The 24,011-nt window shown below is 37.8% G+C and overlaps 1 protein-coding gene across 4 annotated transcripts in view; it reads right to left on the bottom strand.

The window, feature by feature from the left end:
• Positions 1-24,011, bottom strand: part of SUGCT (succinyl-CoA:glutarate-CoA transferase) — a 341,541-nt gene that overhangs the window by 170,200 nt on the left and 147,330 nt on the right. For 2 of the 4 annotated variants that reach the window (XM_032103637.1, XM_032103633.1), the window contains one exon: positions 22,756-22,858. In XM_032103637.1, coding sequence (XP_031959528.1) covers positions 22,756-22,858 — 103 coding nt within the window. Of the gene's footprint in view, positions 1-20,872; positions 21,912-22,755; positions 22,859-24,011 lie in introns of those variants that run through there. The other 2 variants (XM_032103646.1, XM_032103654.1) reach the window with 2 other exon arrangements.

Raw genomic sequence — 24,011 nt, 5'->3', positions numbered from 1 at the left:
ATCATGTTACACTCACTGGGAGTATGCCTAAGAATACACATGCACATGCATGTTTTAATGCGTATACACACACTAAAGTTATAATACATGTGTAAATTTCATTCTTATTTACTCATTTTCTGTAAGCACCATTGCTAATGGAAAATAGACCATGTCTCCTTCTTAAGGAATGATTAGGACCACATGTTTCACTGACTCTTATGTCGAAGTCCTTGCCGATATTTTTGAAACCAAATTACTAACAGCAAACTAAACTTATTTCCCTGGTGAAAACCTGGCTACTAACTTAGTGAATATGAATACATTTGTCCCTAAACATGCAAGTAATCATCGCATAAAGCCAGAGACCTAAAATGAATAGGTACGGGGCAGATGAGAGCAAGGTTCATATGCAATAGTAACATACTCTATAAGCGAATTACTTTGTTTATCTGAGAAACTCGGTATTACATCACTTTTCCTAAAGAGAATATAAACAGGACATTTTTGAAGAAACAGTTACTTAATGTGCAACTTGTCACCACTATCAGCTTTAACATAATAAAATACATGTGGAAAATCCCTTGAAGCAAACCTTCTGCAAAGCAGATTCTTCCCTAGTCTGGGTCAGAGGGTGTGTATGTCTATGAAGGAAATGCTATCTCTCTCTCTTTCACACACCCACTCACTGTAGGTCATACAGCAGAGCTCACTGATGTGATGTTTCTGCTGTATGCATGGCATCAGCTCCTTGAGGTAAAGAAATTACCATTGTTTCTGGGGGACCATCTGTGCCTTGTAAAGAAAACCAACAAATCACACTTCAACATATTAAATAGCAGCACTCATTGAGATTTCAGCCAAAGACCTCTAAAGTGCTTGGCAGACAGTGAATAAAGCATGTTTCAGCAAGGTAAATATTACTCTCCATATTTTGTAAGTATGGAAAACACAGCACTGCCTAGCTGAATAACTGAACCAAGGTCACTCTGAAAAAACACGGAACTGACAAACATTATGATCAACCTCCAGGCTCTACTTTTGGAACCACCAGACTTCAGTCATTGTGTTTAGATCTGATCTGGCAAGGTATGAAGCATTTCTGAGGGATAAAGCCCCTCCTTTCTCTTTGACTCAATGTGCAATATTGGTACTAATATGCCAGGAGTGGGCAAGCCAGAGCAATTTGCTCCAGATTCCATATTAAGAGGTTAAAAGAATTTTTCCAGTAAATGTATCATAACACTCCTTCAGCTCCTGAGTAATTGCTGTGTAGAACACCGAAGAACCCCTCATGTGCTAATCACATTTTCTATAGCTAAGCAAACTTCAGCCTAGCCTGATAAACACCTCCTAGCAAAGCTCTGTCAAGATTTTGACAGCACCACTTTTATGCAATACCTTTGTCCTGTGAGCAGAGATTGATATTTTTTTTCAAATTCTGAGATGCAGAAGTACCAAAAATGAATGACAGGCAACCATTATACTCTTATTTATTTTAACTTTGTAGCCTTAAAATCAGAGCTCTGAATAAAGAATACTATCTTTAAGCCACTCCAGTATTTTATCCCTTTTGGTATCACAAATCTTGAAACTTTAAATTATTCTGAGCCACTCTGATTGTTCTCAAAGGTTATGACAGAAATAGAATAATTTTTTCCATTTCTTTAATCAAAAAAATTATATAGCTGAATAATAAGAGCAATAGGGAAAATAGATGAGAAGGTATATGGAGATATAAATTTTTCATTTACATACAGCAAATAAGTAATTTAATGCAATTACAAAACTACTGTTGCAGTCAGAGTTGACATTTATTATACAATAGAAACTCTCACAACATCACTGGCAAAAGAGAATTATAGGTGAGCAGCAGCAATGGGTTAATAAAAGATGGTATGCTATTAGATAAAACTTTTACAGGTTTGCATCTGAAAGTCATAACATAACCTTTTATTTCATGTGTCACTGTGACAGAAGGTTTTCGAGGCACAGTACTTGAAAATGCAAGATGTTAAACAGATGTACTGTACAGCCTTCCAGATTTAAATCATGAGAACTGCATTTGCAGCCTGTGTGTTGTATCTCCATTTTTTTCCCTTATCAGCTCTGGATGCTTTAAATAAAACCGTCTGGTTTATGCACCCTTTTTTTTCCCTTTAACTTTTTTCCCCTAATACAGTGGACCCTAAAATCACTTCCTCCCTCCTTTTTTTTTTTTTTTCTTCAGACTTAAGAAAAAAATAGTTATTCAGAAATATATCTCTTGGGCAGGGAAATCTCTTTCTCCTTATTCTGCAGGTGCTGGCAAACTGATCCAATTTCTTAGAGTAAAAAAAATCATCCACTGCAGAAAAAGGCAGAAGTGATACCAGTAAAAAGAAAAAATTAAAAGCAGGCCTGCTGAAATTTTGCTCTAAACTACTGAAATATTGACAGTCCTCTCCTTCTCCATTTTAACTGTTGCTTGCACTCTAACAATCGTCTGTTAAAAAACATTTGCATAGTCATACAATTTAGCTTTCATGCCTACTCAGAGGCCACTGCTTGTGTCTTTGAAACAATGAATGCAATCATACTGTAAATACATCATTAGTAGATCATTGCAGAGCTCTGGTAGTCTTCTGGTCCAAATTTCCTGTAAAGCAGAGGCTGTTTTCAGGGTCTTGTTCAGGCACATATTGACTGTCTCTAAGGATGAGGATTTCACAGCATGTCTGATCTAAAACTAATTAAAACCACGGCAAAGCTTTTTTTCCTTATAGCTAATCAGAATTTTCTTTGCTGCAACTTATGCCCATTGCCTGTTATCATGTCGACATGGACTTCTGGTGCTATGGACTTATTTAGTGCAACATGGAATTAGTATTTCTCACAAGGACACACTGCTGACTCTTGTTCAGCCTGCTGTCCATGAAGATCTTTGGGTCTTTATGTGTAAATCTGCATTCTATCCAGTCAATCCCTAAGCTGTAATGCTGCTTGAGGCTTTTCAGTCTCAGGTGCAGGACACCATATTTGCTTTTCTTGGACTTCATGAGGTTCCTGCTAGACCACTTGTCCAGCCTGTGAAAGTCCCTCTGAACAGCAGTTACACTCCAACATATCAACTTCTCTCCCCAGTTTGGTGTCACTTGCAAACATACTGAGGTTCACTCAGTCCCCCATCCAAGTCATTAATGAGTTTAAACAATATTGGCCCCAGTAGGGACCCCATGGAAACAGACAGTATTTGACATACCACTGGGTATACAAAGGCTGAACTCACAAATTACATTGTATGATCCACGCAACACTGCATGAAATAAAAGAAGTTTCCAATTAATAAAAATATGTAAATTCACTAAATTGGACAAATAATTTTGTACTAGTCAACATAGTACAATGGCTAGAATTTTTACTGTATTATAAGGGCATTTACGCATTTTTGCATTGATGCATATCCTTTAATTAACATTGCTGGTATTGTTCCTAGGTATTCAGTGCTACAGAGAAACGTGGCATGTAAATGAATGGTGGAAGCACACTCCTTGATCCAAAGAATTTTTTAAATCTCAAAAAAATATACTAGAAAAAAATGACAGTGTATCAGCCATCACATCAGAGAATTAAATGAGTGCATCTAGATATTAAAACTGCAATTTTCCGGAAAAAAAATAGGCAATTTATATACTTATAGACACACACACGTATATAAAAAGGCCCAATGAATTTGCATTGCAAAGAGCAGCAAGAGGAACAGACAGTATTTCCAGCAGAGGGAAACAGACTAGGCATATAGGGATGAACATCATAGCAAACAATTCCAAAATAAAGGCAACCCAGCAACACCACCTAGCTTTTCATCCATGCAGAACACAAGCAAACCATTTGAGTCACGAAGTCACAACAGAAACAAAAATATTAAAAGAAAATCTTTTACAGGGGAAGAATATATGAAATTCAATAATGAAATGGAAACTGTTAAACATTGTAAAGGGTAAACTAGTAAGATGTAAAAAAAAAAAGGCATGAATAATCACACTGTTGTGAATGCAACACTGCATGAGAAGCATGCTGGTTGATGGATTGGGGTCAAAAATGCTCAGCATCTTTCAGATTCAACTCCCTGGAGCTGTTTGAGTTTAGAAAAAGGCCAAAGTAAGTGAAAGCAGGTGAAGATTCCATCTGAAAAAATAAACTGTTTCTAATGTAACTATCTTTTTCTTGGTATTTATCTACTTAGCAACAACAAAATATATTCCAAAGCCCTGCTATGCTAAACTGCTCATAGAACACTCCTTGCAGAAATATCTGGTTCTCAGGTGTTTAAAAGCAAGAAAATGCACAGATCAACACTCATCTGTTGCCACTGTATGCAAACCTGTGAAGTTAGCCACATTTTCAACTGGAGCTTTAAATAGTCAGCTTACTGGAGACAACCAATTTCACCCAATCTATTAAGAAGTTTCTACCTAAAAATGAATATAAATGAAATAAAAGTTTTCCTATTCCTCCTTCTGCTGTTACTCATCATTATGTTTATCTTGATTTAAGGCAGTATAAAACAGTACCAATTAAAAAAAAAATAAAGAACTGTTTTCAAATGCATAATACATTTAACTGAGTTTAAGTCAGCTTTAAAAGAAAAAAAAAAATTCAGCTGTTCCAAAAGCATGTATTACTTCCACAATACAAAAAGGGGACTGTGAAGTTGGGTTTTCCAGCCAAAACTCAAAATTTCCTTACAAATTTGTGTTTTCAAAGTAACATTTTACCAAAAATCTAGAATTTAGCATAAACCTTCTGGAATATGGAAAGTCAGAATGCTCATAAATATATTTGGGGCACTAAGTGAGCAAGACGTTATTAAAAAGATGAACTTTATATTTGGCATGAAGTTATTTTTAAAGTTTCTAAATACCAAAGCCAGGTGAATAATTGATAACCAACCTCAGATCTCCTCAGTATGAAGAAAAAGATCTAGTTTGTACGAGATGCATGAGATGTTTTAATTGAACTAAACACAACCATTTATATATCTCTGCTATGAACTACTTCCAGACTCCTTTGACAGACCTTCTTCCTGCTACACTTGTCCAAAGTAGCTGCTGGGGATCTTGCAGTTTTCAGCTGTTTGGTAGGCAGCTCACTGGATCAGAAAAATAGATGACTAGGATTAATTTAACCTCAGTACTGACATCATTCCCCTTTAAGGGAAAAAAAATCCCATCTTAATAGTACCACAATCATAATAGAGTATTACAACATTTATGCTAGTGAGAATTCTTCTGAGTGAAGAGAAACATTTCTTAAGATCTCACTTTTGATCCAGGATACAGTATATTAAAATAAAAAAAATTTAAAAAAAGGCTTGATTGTCCCCTTGCTACTTTATTCACATTTAAACTTTTGACAATATTTTAAATTATTTCATTAATTTGATATAAATTACAAATAATTTTATCTCTCCCAGAACCATACTTCTAGTGATTAATTCATTAAAAAAGTTAGTTCCATTGTATTTAGTATAATTGTTGCCTGAAGAAGCAAAAGCCTAAGACAGAGAATATTAAAAAAAAAAAAAAAAAAAAAGGGCAGGGGGAACCCAACAGCCTGCTTTTAAGCTATGTTTTCCTACCAGGAGCAAGAGTCAGGCCATAACATCAGTTTTTTAAGAAAACAGTAAAGAAATGTTTACCTGTCAAATACTTCTCCGCTAGGAAAAGTACATATCAGCACGAGGCTACACACATTTGGAAAAATCCTTTTCTTTGGTAACAGAAAACATTGTTAGGTCAGCAAATATGCTTAGTCTTTTATTCTCCTGAGAACAGCTGCAATGACTACAATATAGGGGACTGAGAAGGGAGAACTTCACTGTTTATCTCCTCCAACTAAAACATGCAGGCACTAAACAGAGAAAACATGATGGATATATTATCAGCTACTGCAATCTCCCTACACACTTTTATTACTTTCTGTAACCTCTCTGGAGACTTTGAGCAAATCCTAAAATTAAACATGAAACAGGAATTTGGGGCACAGTACCCTTGAGGAGATCATAATTTACTTCATAAGCATAAATAAGAAGATGGAGGTTTTCTAAGAACAAATCTCACATTATCCTCTTTCATCATTTCTAATCCAGTTAAATCAAGTTGCAATGTATTTTACATGCAATTTTTGACTCAAAACTTCAGGCAAATGTGATGTCTTTTTAAGTAACCACACAGAGCAGCAGGCAAGAGTCCTCTGCAGCAGGACTATGTTCTCTTATTCTAGAATTGGTAAAATAATTCTTAATTACACTATATACATATAAATTTCATGCCTTTAATTGCTATGCATAGATTTTATACTTTGGTATAACATCTACTTCTTCTCATTTAATTGGAAAATGTGTATGAGAAGCAGTAAAAAACATTCCTGACACAAATCTAGAAAAAACACCTTTATTACAAAAACCTAAAATCTATCTAAGAATACTGTTACTTCTCTTGTGACCTGCTGATTTGTCAAGACTGAGTAATTAACACTAAATTCTCCACATGCCCTCTAGTAAAATAATAGCCTCTATAAATGAATTTGTGATTTAATGTTAAATACTCATGTTGAGGTTTCTTTCCAACCACCCAAAGGTTGCTACCTACTGGCACTTTCATCAGAATAAAGGAAACAGTGAATTAACAAACCAAACTCACTGGCTATCTAATGTAATCTGTCTTTTTAACATCCACATGGCTAGCATATTAATTTTCAGTTAAGGACATAGCCAAATACAACCCATAGTTACACTTAAGTAAACACTTTTTCAGTTTCACCTATCACCCCACCGAGTTCTGAGGTTATTTAGATGGTCAGTTAGACAGCTACATCGATTAAGATTGCAGCACTGGCTTTTGCTCCTTTGATTTGACAAAGGCCAAACTGATGCAAAGCCAATAATCTCAAAGAGAGTACAACTACAGTGTGAGGAGTGCATGTGTTGCTTTTGAAGCAGCAGAAGGCTAGTATCCACAGAATTTGGTGTGTTCAAAACAAAAATTCACTTACAACTGCCAAGAAGTTTGGAAAAACTGTTTTGTATTGTGAAATCACAGTGACAGTTCTTACTACACCCTCTCTTAGATGACTTGCAAAGATATAAACTATCTCTATGTGCTTTCATTTCATGCTTATTTTTCCATCACTCATCTAAAAAGTGAAGGAAAACATACACAGTGAGAATGAATGCATTTGCATTTTGCTCTAAAATAGGAAATATGCATGGATTGAAAAGTCTTGTAGAAGACCAAACATGTCACAAGAACATATAATTTGCTTTTATTTTTATAAACCTGCTTCCGATAAAGTCAGATATCTACTTGATTAGCAATTGCTCTAGTCTTGCTGTGCCTTTAATTTTAATTACAATAGCTGTTTGGCTGAGAATCATTGTCATTTTTTAGATTCTGAAAGGGCATATTCAGAGGATAAAGATGTGAAAGCATGTTACAGAAATTTCCAAATATTTTGAATTTTCACTGTGGAGACACTAAATGTCACCTTCTTTTAATAACACATATTTATAAATGACACTAGTTTTAGCAGTGTATTTACTGAAGTTAGGCCTTAAGACAAAGAAAAGGCAATTAAAGAAATATCAGTCTATATCAAGAATATATATTGTGTTTCAAATCCTTAGAAATCCTCAAGTATGCACTCCTATTAAATGCATATTCTTACACCCTAAAAATAAGAATGTTTAACACTGAAAAATCCAACAGGTTCTTGCAATCAATAGGGCTGGCCATGCAAAGTATAACTCTTTTCAAATATTACAGTTTATGGTGGAGAGTAAGCAATACAGAATACTATATCAACAGAACTTAAGTTCCATCTAGGATATACCATGCAATAGGGTAAGTTGGGTATAAATGCTACATCCAGAAAATACGTATTATACAGACAGTTAAACATAAGTTTCAGATTTAGTATTAAGTTCACAAGGGAAATGTTAAAAACAAAGAGTCAATAGTTAGAAAAATACCTAAAGATGAAAAGCAATGCCACGAAAGTAGTAGGAAAGTATCTGTATTCTGTTAACATGTCTTCGTATCAGGGTATACAGAAGAATCAAAAATGGGCAGTGCAATTTTCTACTCTAGTTTTCAACATGAAAGAAATCACATATCCAAAACCAGTTCAGTAAAGTCATGGAAAGATGGGGGATTCCTAAGTCTTTTAAATCATAAGGGACAATAACAACATAGGAATTGCGGGGGAGAAAAGGGAGGTAATGTTTGCACACTCAAATTGTCAGTAAATATTCTTCTCACTTCACAATTTTTCAGGGGAATCAGGAAAAAGAGGGAGATTTTCATAAAATCTGTTATTACATAACTGATTTAAAGAGTTTCTCAAACTCAAAGCCTCTATCTTGATGACTGGCACAGAGACCAACTGTTTTAGAGAAATAGGTGTATTGAGCATCACAGGAAGGAGTAGAAAAATCTCAACTTCTCTTCCTCATTTGTGAACCTGTGCAAATACAGTATCTGGAAGAACAAGATTTGCAGATAAAAAATGGCATTTCTGCTCATGTCTGCTTTGGGTGTGACTTGAGGACTGAAGGAAAATTCGTTACAATTTCCTGTTCTATGCCAAGAGAGCATCAGACTACATTTAAGAGAAGGCTCTCTTCAAAACCCAGCTCATGGAAACACATAGCAACCCCTCAAAACGGCCCTCGCAGGTTGTCAGCCTGACTCTTGAAACTCTCTGATCATCAATCCATACAGTTGATCACAGATGCATATGGTGTTTGCAACACTGGTAGACAAACACAAGAGAGAAACTTAGCAGTTTTTGTTTTTAAAGAGGATTTTTTTTACTTACTGTTTTTTCTTAGAAATTAAACTGGGATCCATAGTGTAAATACCATCTGCTTGGCATCTCAATTTATTCTTTTGTCTTTCTCTTATCATTTGTAAACTTGGTTTCAAATTACTGATTTCTGTCTTCTCTCACATGTGAATCAGGATCTCATATTGAATAGTACCATTAATCACCTTTAATACACTACCTTCACATTGCGGTGACCTTTCATGTCATTTCATTTTAATGTTCTTATTCTGTGAGCTATGAGGAGTTTCAGGTGTCTCCATAAACAATTAAAATTCAGCTGGATCATCCCAAAGTTCTATCTGTAAATCTGATCAAGATCTAGCTTGTTGTTGTTTGGGGTTTTTCAATTAACAATAAACCTGGATTGTTTTTCAGGACTTAAAAAAAGTTTTGAAGATCATCATCCCAGTTCAACAGCATTAATCAAGATTTATATGTAATTTAACAGGAGTTTTACCCTTAAAACATATACTACAAAATTACACCATTTTTTATTTAAATTGTTATAATTAAATGCTAAGGCTGCTAACTCGCCAAATAAAATTGCGTGAAGAAAATTTCAGCATGTGGCTGGCTGCTCTGAGTGTTGAGATCTGAATGCTATAGGCAGTTTTAAACTTAGAATGAATTCTTTAAATCAATGGTTATGTTCCTGGCCTCGCTGGCCATGCACAGTGAGGAAACACTTCCTGCTTCCTCATCAACTGTCTACTTGAATCATACTAGAAACCTACATGAAACGACTCAGAGATGAGTGAGAAAATGGCAATGACAGAGAAAGCTTACCTGACTGATTAATGCCTTTCTGTGGTGGTTGGAACTCTGTATCTTCAACTACTCACTCCTACTCAGCCTATATACTGGTCTTCTCATGGCTCAGATATTTCTCCTTGTTAGTAAGAGGCATAAAACTAAACAGTAAATTTTCTTTAAATGTCATTGCATAACTACAATGTAAAATAAACGTCAGCATCTCACCTGAAAATACCACCTTTTTTTTCATCAATAAGTGGGACTCCAAGATGAACTTAGGCTAATGAGTGCAGGAAATCTTGTAATTTCAGTATGACAGGTCATAGCTTGAACTAAGATTTTTAAATCCACTTGAGCACTCAGGTTAAGCAACTGCAGACCAAATGATAAGTAAAGCCTGATTTGCAGAGTTTCTGCAGTTTCAGCACAGTTTTTGTTGTTGTCATTGGCTTTTCCATTTTATTTTCTTCCTTGCTGGAACACATATATCATCATCTGTAGCTACTACCATTTGAGAGATTCTGTGTGGTGGCCGGTTAGCCTGTGGCACAAGGGACAGAGAGAGCTCTTGGTAAGACAGTCTCTGGTGGCAGAGACTTAGCGGTCCTAGGGAAGGAAAGACGCCTCTCCCAGAATGCCATGTTCTGTTATGGCAATCTATCCCAGTTCTGTGTTCGTGGTTGGATGTTACCCCTTGCCCCTCGTCACTCCCCCAGAGCTTCCCCATTGGTCCTCGTTCCCTAGTCCCGCCTTTTCCTCACCCCTGGATAAAATCCTGAGTTCAGCATTGTTTTGGTCCTTGCCTCTGGAATCTTTCACAGTGTGAAGCAACAAACTGCTCCTGTGGAACACCATGCAAAGAACCCTCCTGCCTCTTTGCCGCCGACAATATTACTGAAGCTATCCATGCGTTTGTGCGTGCATGCGTGTACCCTACAGAGCCAGACAGAGACAGGAATAATTCTGGAATATGTATTCTCCAGAATATCATTAGTATTTTCATGCCTACAAAACTTAACTCACGCTACAAAGCTTCACCATGCTACTTATAAATAGATTAGTTTTTAAACAATTAAGTAATAAAGACCAAGGATAAAATCTAGCCTTTATGGTCTCTGAGAGAGACAAAAAAAATCTCCAGGCTGTGTTCAAATGAACACCAAGAAAACTTGGTGGCATTTATTTTGAAAAAATAAAAATACCATAAGAAACATTAAAAACAACCCTTTGTTCAAGGGAGTTATACTGAAGCATGTCTAAAATTTAGTCTGAAATCCCAGTGTTTAATATTGATTCTACTAAAAAATTGCTTAGTAAATGAAGTCACATCTACTTAAGAAAAAATTTTTAAAACAAAAAATGGTGTTTTCTTTCTTGATTTGATATACTTATTTGAGTCAGGCAACCAATAGCCATAGATAGTCTCACAATATCTATACTGTGGGGAAAGCAAAGAACACCTGTTTAAACTCAGTACTATTTTGTGATGATGATTCAGTGAATGCTCAGATTAAAAAAAAAGTAAAATCAACTTCTAAAGAATCAATTACTTCAGCATATAAACTGACTTCAGACTGAGAGACTTGATGAGATAGACATATACTTCTATTCCCTTCTTTCCCATACATGTAACAGTCTTAACGCTCATCAAACTTCACATAAATGCAAAAACTGGGTTAATTAAAAATTCTTTTTTGACCCCACAGTTACAGTTTATACAAACAGAAATGAGGGCTGGCCTTACACTCTGTAGGGGACTTCTTAGAACTTATGCATCATCTAGCTCAGTGTATCAAAGTTTGATGGCCTTATCCTGAGCATACTCTGGTAGTGTGATGTGGATACAAAAATGCTGCTAGTAAGGATTTTCTTGCTATTTTCTAAGTCCGTGAGAGACTTTTCTCTCTCACAGAAGAGGTAGCAGAGTTCTGTAAACAACCAAACACCTGCAACCTTGAGAAGCCTTGTTTATGGTACAGTAGAAAAATATTTTGATAATGGATGTTGTAGGATTTTAGCCAATCACCCCAAGGGGTGGCTGATCCTTGTCCAATTAGGCTATGAAGAAAAAAGTCTATAAAAGAGTTTGTAAAATAATTAAATAAATCAATCTTGCTGCACAGTTCCTGCCTCCTGGATCTTCTCTCCTCCTCCCTACGGCTGTGGGACACAGTAATATACCCTAGGGCATTTTTTAATAGTGTGAGACACCAAATACAAATTCTTTGAAACCAACTGATGCCACTTTGATGAGCTGCAAGATTAGGGAACCAATGTGTAACTCCTGCAAGTACAGAAAACTAATCCAAGAGTTTGAGGCACGAGGGACATGTTATAGGCTTCCTAACACTGAGGCCTAACAAAGGACTGTGAGGTTTCAAAAATAGGCTCTTTGCTTCATACCCAAGCATGGGCTTTTTGACAGGTGTCCTTCTAGAAGGGAAATGCCCAGAAAGGCTAGGTGACTCTTCATGTCCTTGAACAGCCATGACTGCAATGTAATTTTTAAACACAACTGAGTATTTTATGAGAGTAAATCTCTTTTTTGAGAACTTAATATTCTCCATAACAAACATAGATCACGCTTTTCTCAGTGAAAATAGTATTAGCTAAAGACATACCATTCATATATATACACACTTAAAAGGGCACTGTAAAAGCATTGCTCCTAAGCATTACTTGCTTGCTTGCGCAGAGAAAATGCAGTGCAATCTAAGTGCATGCTCAACTTACTTCCCGTCAGGCTCCTCCATCAATCAGTAAAGATGTTCAAAAGTGGTTTTATTTCTCAGAAGGTCTTATTTTAATATACATCAGTTAAATCACATGATAAAGAATTTAATTTGCCAACTTCTCTGGTACTCTCACATGAGAAGTTATACTTTCCAGAAGCATAACTATTGAGTCTTAACTCTGCTTCTCAGAGTTCCAATGTCATGGCCAAGAAGCCAAAATATAGAAAATTAAGGATAACCCACCATGTCAGGTTTTTCAGCTATTTTAACAATATGACATTTTTCAGGTGCTCAAAAAATACTTTAAACAGTTTCATTTACATCTGTGAGGACTCAGAACTGCTACGTATTTTGCATACAGCATCACAAGGTAGGTACTCAAAACATGAGGCACACACATGAAATGACCTTTTAATATTTTGATTGAAGTGACTTATCAAAAACCCAAAACCATATGGGAACTGTGTGGCAGATGCAGGAAGAGATTCCTGTCTGGCATTCAACTTCTATAAAAAGGAAGCTATATTTCTGCAACTTCCTACCTCTTTCACTTCTTTTTATACTCTGAATCAAATGAATTAAGAATTTGACAGACAACAACTTGGTTCAGAAGGCAGACTAAATGCCCTCCTAATCAGTCAATGATCAGTCAAGTCCATCCTGCATGCTTCAGGAAGACGGTATAGCAGAAAGACATTACCTGTTTTAAAAATACCACTATGTGTATGAATTAGAGGTTCTACTGTAAAGTTGGTGGTGAATTCTCATGTTGGTGTTATTTATTGTAGCATTTTTTAGAAATCAAAATTCAAGCACGGAAAAACCCTAAACATTTGATCTATTGTAGTTAGACAATTTCTTATCTAGGTCTCAAGCAAAACTGGCACCTTTCGGCTCAAGAAATTCATAAAGGACATGTGGAACATGTGGCAGCAGGTGAAAGCATGCACTGTGTGGGACTCCAGCCCTCTATACTAATAGCCAGCTTCTTTCCACTAACCTTAAAAACACAGAACACAAAAGGGCATGTCTATGACACTGCCATCGACTTTCTGCTCAAGTTTCTTGGAGAAACAACTAATTCTCTAAAATGGAGCAGAAGAGCTCCCAGGCAAAAACTACCTGTCAGAATATGTTGATATAGTAAAAATACCCATATTTCTGGAAGCTTGTTATCCCCCATTAGTGGGTCATTTTACCAGAAATGTTTCCAATGTACTTGAGATTTAAGCAGACAACCAGCACTGGAAATTCTGTACAGCTAAAGGCAAGCAAAAACAAAACCTCATAACAGAAATTGTTGAGCTACCCCTTTGTAGAGGGAGATAAAATGGAATCGAGCTACAGGCTGTGGGATGTGCCTGCAGAACACCATGGCAGCACAGAGAAGCTTGTCTCTGCCTGACCTTGGGGGGAAAAAAATGCCACGTGGCAGATGCCCTATGGAGAGAAGCCTGCCGGAGGAGTGAACTGCATGTGATCACCCCCCATACAAGGACATTAAAGTGTGTTGCTGACGTGGCAATGTGTCATAGGTCGTTTACTGAAAAATACCATGCAAAGAAAGAAATACCATGTCTTGAAAAAGTATATAAAAACAGTTTGCTTTTCTCAATAAAAGTCTCAGTATCTTCACCAACCTGAGTCCGTGCAATCAGTCACCACATCCTTTCACTATTATTTTTCTTATCTAGACAGTAGTTGTGTATTAAATAAGTGTACAGACAAAGTCTTGTCATTAACATAAACATACAGGTTTTCTTCAAGACTTCTCCACTATAAGCTCTCCATGAGTCATTGTAACAGAGGCAGGCCATGCACAAACATGGCACAGTCACGGACCAGATTTCACTACAGCCAAAATTTAAAACACATTTCCTATTACAATAGTCCTCATACCAAAATACAAGTGCTGTTTCATTTTGAGACTTTCCTATAACATCAGAATATAGAACTCTCTCATACTGCATGTATATTGCATAATTGTGTATATGTGAAAATCACATACTACAAACAGTATTGGAATTGGATTTTCCATTTTACTTCTTCAAAATACATTCTATTTCTTAATCCATTCCCCTTTAGAACAGAATCTACTTATATAAAATACCTACAGGCCAAAAGCTTGGAAACATTTGTAATTTAGTTTAAAAGAGCTACTCTTGAAAAAATTAAAGGGTTGGGTATGGCTGGTGGTGTGGTGTTTTTCCATTGCACAGAATTTAAAAATCGAAGTAAAGATTTGTCTTGAAACACCAAAGCCAGGCATTGCACGTTTTCAAGTTAGCAAGAGAGGCATGAATACAGCTGAATTTCTGATTCAAAGTACAGTTTAATTTTAGACGTGTTCATCCAGATGTTTCACTTTCAATGAATTGGCATTTTTAAATGTAAAAACATTCCATCGTAAGATTTCCAACCAGTTTTAGTACTTATTTAATAGACACATGCAAAATTTAATTCCTCCTTTTGTCTGTTAGGAGGTACTTCCAGACGTACCATATTACCTCAGGCCTTCAATCAGCTGCTTTTCAGCTGCAGAAACTTCTACATGTAAAAAGCTTCCCTATAGTATTATGGACATGAATATAATTTCATTTGGCTTGGGACAGCCCTCAATATGCCACAAAAGTCTATTTCTACGAAGTATAACAACTAAAATATGGTCATATTAAAAAACCAAACCCAACAGCAAACAAAAATAACCCTCAACCATAATCAAACCCAAACCTGCACCAAAACCCACAAAATTAAAAAAACCCAACCAAAACACAACAAAAAACCACCACCAAAACAAAAACACCCTGCACATTTTATAACTTCTGATGTTTTATATGTTCACAATACCAAAAGTAGAAGCTTTAACCAGATGCTAGGAAATTTTTGCCAGGATACATATGAAATGACTTCCAAAATAAGAGACAACTTGAAGGTTAATGAAAAAAAAACAAACTACCACCTTCATAAGTTTCCACAAAAAACCAAAAAAAAAAAAAAAAAAAAAAAAAAAAAAAATAAAAACTTAAAACATCAAATAATTGCCAGCTATCAGATATTTCAATACTCAACTTATTGTGACTTTTTTTTCTGAGGCATATTCAGAGAAATGGCTAAAGGGACTGTAATGGCCTTCTGGGACAGGAAGACTAAGGTTTCTGTAAAAAATGTTAAATTAATTTTTATAGTGATGCAAAGTCAGGGAAGGGTTGTTAAGGGATGGCCTCTTGCCACAGGGTGGAGTTTTGTTATGGTATCCTTTTAGAGTCTGCAGGTGTTTGGCAGGAGCTGAAATCAGGGCCAGCTGTGATATTTCAGCTCTGATATTTCCCTCCCCATATTTCTCAGAAGTGATGCATCAGGATGATGTCTTACACCTGATGTACTCAACTTGTGTGGTATGAGTGTAACTGTTCGGGGGGGCATGGGGGAAGTGCCACTGCATGGTTTTCATTTTATTTTCAGCTGACAACATTCTCATAGTAAAACTCATCAACATGAATGGATTTAATATAGTAAAACACCAGATTACAATTTATTAAACTGCCCATTTTTTCTGGGTTGTTTTGTTGCTTCCTATATATGCTTAATTAAAGTAAGAACACTGTATAAAAGAATGTTGAAAGAAATTACAGTGCAAAAAAGGGGAGGGCAATGTTCTAAAGAAAAAAACCCAACCTTCAGTAGCCTCACTTAATCAGCAAAGATCTTTTTTCTTGCATACTTAGCTCCAGTACAGTGCATACCTGGTTTTGTTTTGTTTTATCTTATGGGAGAATTTGAATAGTTTCTATTAAAAATGGTATTCTCTTTTAAGTTTGTTTTGTTTGGAAAGCTTCAAACCACATTGTATTTCATACACATATTCCCCGGGGTATGTTAAATGGGACCATACTGAGATCACTCATAAGATTTTTAAATGTTTTAAGAATTCTTTTAATGTTTGTACTATCTTGGCCTGGTTAAAAGAGCACATTTTTTTTAATAGTTTTTTAAAGTTACACTATATAAATTTTCATTAAAATAGTCTATACTGTACTATTAAGCATTTGTAAGAACTTTCACAAACATTCCTTTCTCCCTCACATTTTTAAGAAATTTGTTCCCTTAACTAGTCAATCTCCTTTTTCTCTCAGCTGTTTTATCCATATATGCACAAGTACACACATATGTCTATCCACAGACTGATTGACTTAGCAGTACAAATGCCTGTGGTATTCATTTTAACTTTACAAATGAATAAAAGATTATAATCAGTGGAAAAAGTGGACATTTCACTCCATCCATGGAAAAACAGTATCACCTGGCACTGCAACTTAGTAAGAAATTTCCTGGTTTTTGGCAGTTCACAGAGTACAATTGAAACTGTTAATGATATTAACAAAATGTCCTGGGATCAAAAAAATATGTTGTTTTATCTCAGTTTATAGAAGGAGTCATACAAGCCACTCTCAGCCTTCAGTGCTCTGTGGTCCTTTCAGTTAAAATAAAATTTGAAAACACAACCCACCTGTAGCCAATTGAGTTCCATTAGACTATTTCAGTCATCTCCTACAGTTGTCTTTCCCCCTGCTTCCTCACACGTGCTTGTAGCCATCCCTAGCATTATTCCAGCCCCCTTCCAGGATTTCTGTCTTCATCTGGTACCAGCCTAGAGCACCCTTTAGAGCATTACTGACAGCTGAGCTGACATCCATGCAGTGCATCTTGGTCACTAATGGTGCAAGACTACACTTACCATGAAAGGTGTTTGCATTATGGATATAAAAATCCAAAGATCAAAGAGGAAGATAATGACAATAAATGAAGTAAATAAAATGTTTAGATCCAATCCTGATGGTAACACACAAAACGGAAGATGTTAGCAAAGCCTCTGTATTATCTATTAGATAAGAGTTGGGCTAAATTGAAGTATCATTGGGTTTGATGTTTTTCTGGAGTCTTCGCAACAGTTGAAAGCAAAGGGTGATGAGAAACAGATTACTGTGTTATGATAAACTCTTTAATTTTACATAACACTGTTTGAACATGTTGTTATACAGTACCAGTATGCATGGTTATCAAATGCAAGTTGAGTGACATCTTTCTTAGAGTTTTATTTTCTGATCTAAACTGAGTCTGAGAAAACCACCTTATAATGGGAGCACTGGGAAGAATTATTATGAAGTTTTCATACGTGATGACTGGGTTCAGGTTTACACATAAGAAAATGGGTGGATTGATGAATAAGTGGATGAAGAATTGATTGGATAGTTACATCCAGAAGGTATGGCCCAATGTCTCAGTGAGACATTATATTGGTGACAAGTGGTATCATACCCTCAGGGGCACTTACTGGGACCAGTGCTATTTAACATCTTCATCAAAGGGATCAAGTGCACCCTCAGCAAGTTTACAGATGATACCAAGCTGAGTGGTACAGTTGACACACCTGAAATATGGGATGCCATCCAGAGGGACTCACACAAGCTCGAGAAGTGGGCCCACGGAAACATCACAAGGTTCAACAAAGCCAAGTCCAAAGTTCTATACCTGGATTAAGGCAACCCTCAGGATTAATATGGATGGGGCATGAGAAGATTGAGAGCAGCCCTGCCCTGCCAAGAACAAATACAGGGAATTGGTGGAGCCTCTCATCCACCAATTCCTGCCTCTCATCTGGAATGCAATCACACATGAGAAGTGTGTGATTGCATTCCAGAAAGTGAAACATGTCCTAGGCTGCATCAAAGGAAGTGTGCCCAGCCTGTCAAGAGAGAGATCCTCCCCTACTCTGCTCTCATATGACCCCACCTGGAGTATTGTGTCCAGCTCTGGGGTCCACAGTATAGGAAGGAGTGAGTTGGAGGAGTCCAGAGGAGTTCTGTGAAGATGATCAGAGGGCTGGATGAAGCACTTCTCCAATGAGGAAAGGCTGAGAGAACTGGGGAATGCTCATCCGAGAAAAAGAGAAGGCTCTGTGGATTCCCTGTTGTGGCCTTTCAGTACTTGAAATGGGACTATGAAAAATTGTTGGCGGGACCTGTTGTGATACTACAAGGGTTAATGATTCTGAATGGGAAAAAAGGTCAATTTAGATTAACTATAGTAAAATTTTTTACAATGAGGCTTGGAAAATACTGGAACAGATTGCCCAGATAGGTGGTAGATGCCCCATCCCTGAAAATATTCAAAATCAAGCTGCATGGGGCTTCTGAGCAACCTGATCTTGTTGAAGATACACCTGAAGATGGCAGGGTTGTTGTAGTAGATGACCTTGGAAAGGTCCTTTCCAACTCAAAATATTCTATGATTCTATGAAAAATCTTGCTGTGATTAGAGTATGTTCTTGTTGGTGGGTGCTGGTTTTCTGTTGGGGTCTCCTCTCCCCCGCCGTGTAGGCCTGGGAGAGGGGCCCTGAGGGGACAGGACACGGGTTTCCCTGCCCCTGCTCAGCCTCGTTCCCATTGGTTGGTTTGTGTTCCCTGCGCGGGCAGAAGGACCCTTGGTCCCGTGACTGGAACAGTTCCTGGCAGAGCTCCGCCATGCGGCTGGAGAAATAAACATCTCTGAAACATCTAGCAAGAATCTGTCTGTCCATATGTATTTCCTTTCCACGGGACTCCTGGTTTGATATATGCGTGTTGCAGTATCCCAACTGCAACATAATGGTAGAGAATTGTGAGCAGAACGATCCCCGATCCCTAAGCGACTGATTTGTGTGAGTAAACCCTGGAAACTTTGGATTCCTCTTCTTGGTTTTGCTTTGCTATTCCATATCTAAACTATGGAGGAACCGTGGGAAGACTCTTGGCTCTCAGAGCCGCATATGGACATTTATCTTAAAATGATTCTTGAACAACGATTTGTAAATTTTAGCTTGATTCAAGCTCAAAAAGAACTGAAACACTTCCTGGCATGGTTGTTTAAGAACTTTTTCTATGTTTCTTGGGATTTAATTCTTACGAAGGGCTTTTGGAAAACCGTTTGGACACAGTTAATACTGGAGTCAAAATATATGCCGATGGAAGAATATTTTCGTGAATATTATTTAGTTACCGAGACTGTTGAGCAATGTCAGCTGTGTCCTGGCGAAGGGAAGCCTGGCTCAGGGACCGTGCGGCCCAGGCCACGTGCGCCGAGCGCTCTGCGAGCAGCAGCGAGGCAGTTCCCGTGCGCGGGCGGAACCACGCGAGCCGCAGTGTCGGTGGCGGAGCGAGGCGCGGCGGGAGCGGCGGGACCCGGCGGTGCCCGCCCGGTCCTGTGCAGCGCGCGGTGGAGCGAGCCCCGGGAACGCCCGACCGAGAGGGGCGGCGTGCGGGCGGCGGCTGGCGGCGGTAGCGGTAGAACGGAGCCGCGCCCAGCCGAGACGCGCGCTGGAGCGGAGCGCGGGGGGGTCATCACTCGGGGGCCCGGCTGAGACGTGGGTACAGCGCCCGGCATCGGCAGCGAAGCTGCGACCAGAGGAGGCGACGCACGGAGAACTGAGCGGCGCGGCCCGGCCCGGCCCGCATGGCCCCGAACGCGACCCCGGGAAGAGCGCGCAGGCACGAGCAGCCCCGACAATTCCAACACGGGAGCGACCGAAGGAGAGAGCAAAGACGCAGCGAGACAGAAAACAGCAGCCACTCGGAAAAAGGAAAAGATCATAGTAACTAAGACCTTAGGGATAGTAAAATGGTATAATGTTAAGCAAAATTACGGTTTTATAACAAGGTGTGACAACCAGCAAGACATATTCGTGCATAGAACTGCTATTAAAAAGAATAACCCTGAAAAATGCATCCCAAGCTTGGGAGATTGAGAGGTAGTGGAATTCAAAATTATACGAGGTAGAAAAGGGTTACAAGCATCGCAGGTCACTGGGCCTGATGGTGTTCCTGTGAAAGGTAGTATATATGCCAAAAATCGTAGTCATGTTAGACAATATCTCCCTTGTAAACCCCCCCTACAGTCTCCCTTTCCTAATCCCACCTTTCCCTTTTACCCTATGTCCTATTACCCCCAGTGTATTCCCAATCCGTTTTTTCACCCATGGTTTCCCTCACAAAACCATGCTTTTGCCAATTGTTTCCCCAAAAATCCCTTTCCAATGCCGAGTGGGGGATGAAAAGGGGGAGGGAAGAAGTTAAACCCTCTCCTGCCTCAGTTTCCCCACAAAGCATGCTCAGAGAATTCTGTCTCCCTTCTGTCAGCCCTAAGATGTTCCACAGAATCTGATTGGACATTTAAAGACTCAGGAAGGTGGCTTGTTTTGTTTTGAAACTGTTCTTGTTATGTTTATCCAGTTGTTTTCATTCTCCTTTTATTAAAATAAAACGGGTGAGGTGTTGGGGTCCCTCCCCTGCCATGTAGCACTGGGAGAGGGGCCCTGAGGGCACAGACACGGGGATTCCCTGTCCCTGCTCAGCCTCGTTCCCATTGGTTGGTTTGTGTTCCCTGCGCGGGCAGAAGGACCCTTGGTCCCGTGACTGGAACAGTTCCTCGGCAGAGCTCCGGCCATGCGGCTGGAGAAATAAACATCTCTCTGAAACATCTAGCAAGAATCTGTCTGTCCATATATATTTCCTTTCCACGGGACGCCTGGTTTGGTATATGCATGTTGCAGGATCCCCACTGCAACAGTTTTCCCCTATTATAACTTGGATTTCATAGTACAGAGGATGCCTAGAATACAGTCTCTCAGGTGATAAACTTCTTCGCCAGTCAGACAGTCTCAGTCTTCTTTTTTTCCCTGCTTCCTTTGAACTGAAAATGCCTGTGAGAAAATGCTTCTTTCAGAAATTAAATAAATGTGTAACATGCAGCTCTGCACAAATATTGGCATTTAATTTCCGATAGCAATGTCTGGGTGCCATGTATTTCAGAGAAGGGTGTGGAAAAGATAAAGCTTTTCAAGCAGTTTCATGAGGAAGAGATTAGCATGCTGCTTTACAGGAAGATATTTTGAAACACATGCCATATCTAACTGCAAAGCACCATGATACCTTTTATAGATAAGCTAACTATGTCACGTAATAACCTGACATATATATATAATTATAATAAAATGTATGTGGAAATATTATTTAGGTGAATTCTAACAAGTGCAAGGCAGCCAAGATAACCTCTTTTCAATTTGGGAGGTAGTAGCCCATGACATATAATGTTTTAAAGGCAGTCTCTTTCAGAGTAGACTCAACTTCTTAAAATTCACAGCATCAAAAAAGCATCAAAAAAAAGCACAGAATATTTTTCCAATGTTGCCCCAAGTAGAGCCAAGTCTGAGTAAAATATTCTTGCTGTATGTTCTTCAAAGCCCAACCTTAATCCCTGTGAAAGTTATGAAGTGAAAAATTTGGCCCATGCATACTTTACGGCATGATACTACATCATTTTAAGGAGAAAGAGCATATTTATTTAATAAAAAAGATTCTTTCCCTGCAGTCACCTTACAAATATTATTTTATGCCTCTGACATATAATAATATTTATAACAAACATATTTGTTATAAACATATTCTTTTATGACAGAGATTTCTTTGCCTGCTCTTATTTTCCCAACACTACAATCACGACCATGACAAACACTTCAGACAGCAGACATGGACATGTACAAAACTGGAAGAAAAAACAAAAATAGTCAATGATCAATCATTTTTTCTTGTGATTCTCTTTAGTAAAAATCAACTTAGAGGAGATTCATCACACATTAGAATAGCCTTAAAATGCTCAGTCACAGTACTCAAGACAGTATAATTCAGTTTATCTTGGGCCTTTTAACCCATCCTAAACCAGAGGGTAAAAAGTAGGGGAGGCATCAGGGAATAGGCAAATAAGATAACTCTACAGATACTAAAAAACAAAAATATTGTTTTTAATTAAGCATAGGTGTAATTCAGTGTAATATTTAACATTTAAAATAGATACATAGATGAACTGTTTTCAGCCAGTGAAACTACCAGGCCAAGAAAAGGTTACGATTCTTTCTTTATATAAATTTTGTGCTTCAGTTTTCTTTTTTCAGTCAAAATGTTGTCCATTTTTTCAAACAGAATTGATTTTGGTTATCCATACTCCATACAGAAAATTAGTTCTTTTGGGGCATCAAGAAGGTACTTTTCTGTGTATTTATGTGATAAAATGCAGTTACATACTATGCTATGGTTTCTTTCTCTGTTTTACCAGCCAGTTTTGAAACATAGACTCTCTACGTGAGACGTGGAATACCTATGGTTTAATTTGTTATGACAAAATCTGAGTTCCCAAGCATATAATTCATTTAAGGATCTGTATTTATTTCTTAATATGACATACTATTGGCTTAAACTCAATCTATCATAAACCTCTCAAATCCCATTTTAAAGTAGCCAAAATCAGGTCTGAGTGGCAGGCAAAGTGATCATTACTCAGCATTCATAAAACACATGTAATAATGTACAGAAGAGGCTTGGTGAGGACCAACCTGAGGATCCGAGAACACTTGCTGCATGTTGTTGATTGGGCCGTATGGAACCCCACGCCCTTCAAAGAGCTGCAACCATTCAGTCGTCGCTTTTTCTGAAAACCTGAGAGCAAATAAGAATGAATGTGGTTTCCACGCTGTACTTTCAGATTCTAAGAAATATATACTATGTCTCCTCCCTCTCTCACTGCTTCTGTACTCCTCTTCACTGACTTCTTTCCAGTCAGTGAATAAAGTAACAAAAATGTACTACCTATGTTCTTCAGAAATGCAAAACCCAAAGACATTGGGGATAGAACACCTCTGAACTGACTTCTATTTCTATCCGATCATCTGAAGCAATCCAGGAATGATGTATTGAATACATCATAAATTTATCATCAGTTTCAAACAAGGATCAATGGGTTTCCTCCATTTCTTAATTATACTAATGTGTTTCACATCTGTTTTCCATCATGTACATATTTAACAACAAAAAGATACAGTGTGAGTACAAGTACCATACAATACTGCTCATTAAAAGCTGATCTAAAACACCATCAAAAACATACATCAGGATTAAAAACCACATTTTTAGGTCAGATAACAAGACTGATTACATATTTATTTGTTGTATGGTCACAAAACCTATCCTAAGGACATCCAGTTCAGCATGTATACACAGCGCCTATATGCTAGTGAACACATTGCTGCAGGTCTTTGTATCACATGCAAAAAGCTCATCTTATTTCTTTCTAAGCATTCAGTTACATAACTGATAACACCATTCTATTTCCCCTGTGTTTCTAGATAGTTTTTCTTTCCTAATCTGACTAGTAGAGTTGCATACATGAAGAAAACACACTGTTGAAACAATGTCATTCACTGAGAGATGGTATTTTCTGCAGTCATCTGGGATCCCAAATCAAAGGTGAACTTTCTTGGATATAGTATTTGAAATTTCAGGAAGATAAATACCACAGAGGTGTACCAGCTTATCAGAAATCAAAGATTGACTTCATGATACACCCAACACCAAAAAGAAATTAGATGTAATTTAAAGACCTGATCGAAATGAAATAAATAGAAACCTTTGAAAGGGACACTCAATTACTGGTATTCAATAGCTACCAGTTTGCTGTTCCTTATGTGTAATTTGGAACAATATCAGTAACATTCAGCTTTACTTCTAGCACAAGTTATGGATGGTCCTTCCTCAGAGCTAGAAGCTTTATTCCTGAAGTAAAAAAATAATTCTAGAAGAAATGGAAGGAGCA

Source organism: Corvus moneduloides, chromosome 1 (genome assembly GCF_009650955.1).
Source record: "Corvus moneduloides isolate bCorMon1 chromosome 1, bCorMon1.pri, whole genome shotgun sequence".
In the NCBI taxonomy this organism is placed as follows: domain Eukaryota; kingdom Metazoa; phylum Chordata; class Aves; order Passeriformes; family Corvidae; genus Corvus; species Corvus moneduloides.
Note: the sequence above shows the minus strand (reverse complement) of the source record. Positions and strands in the feature narration are given on the sequence as shown.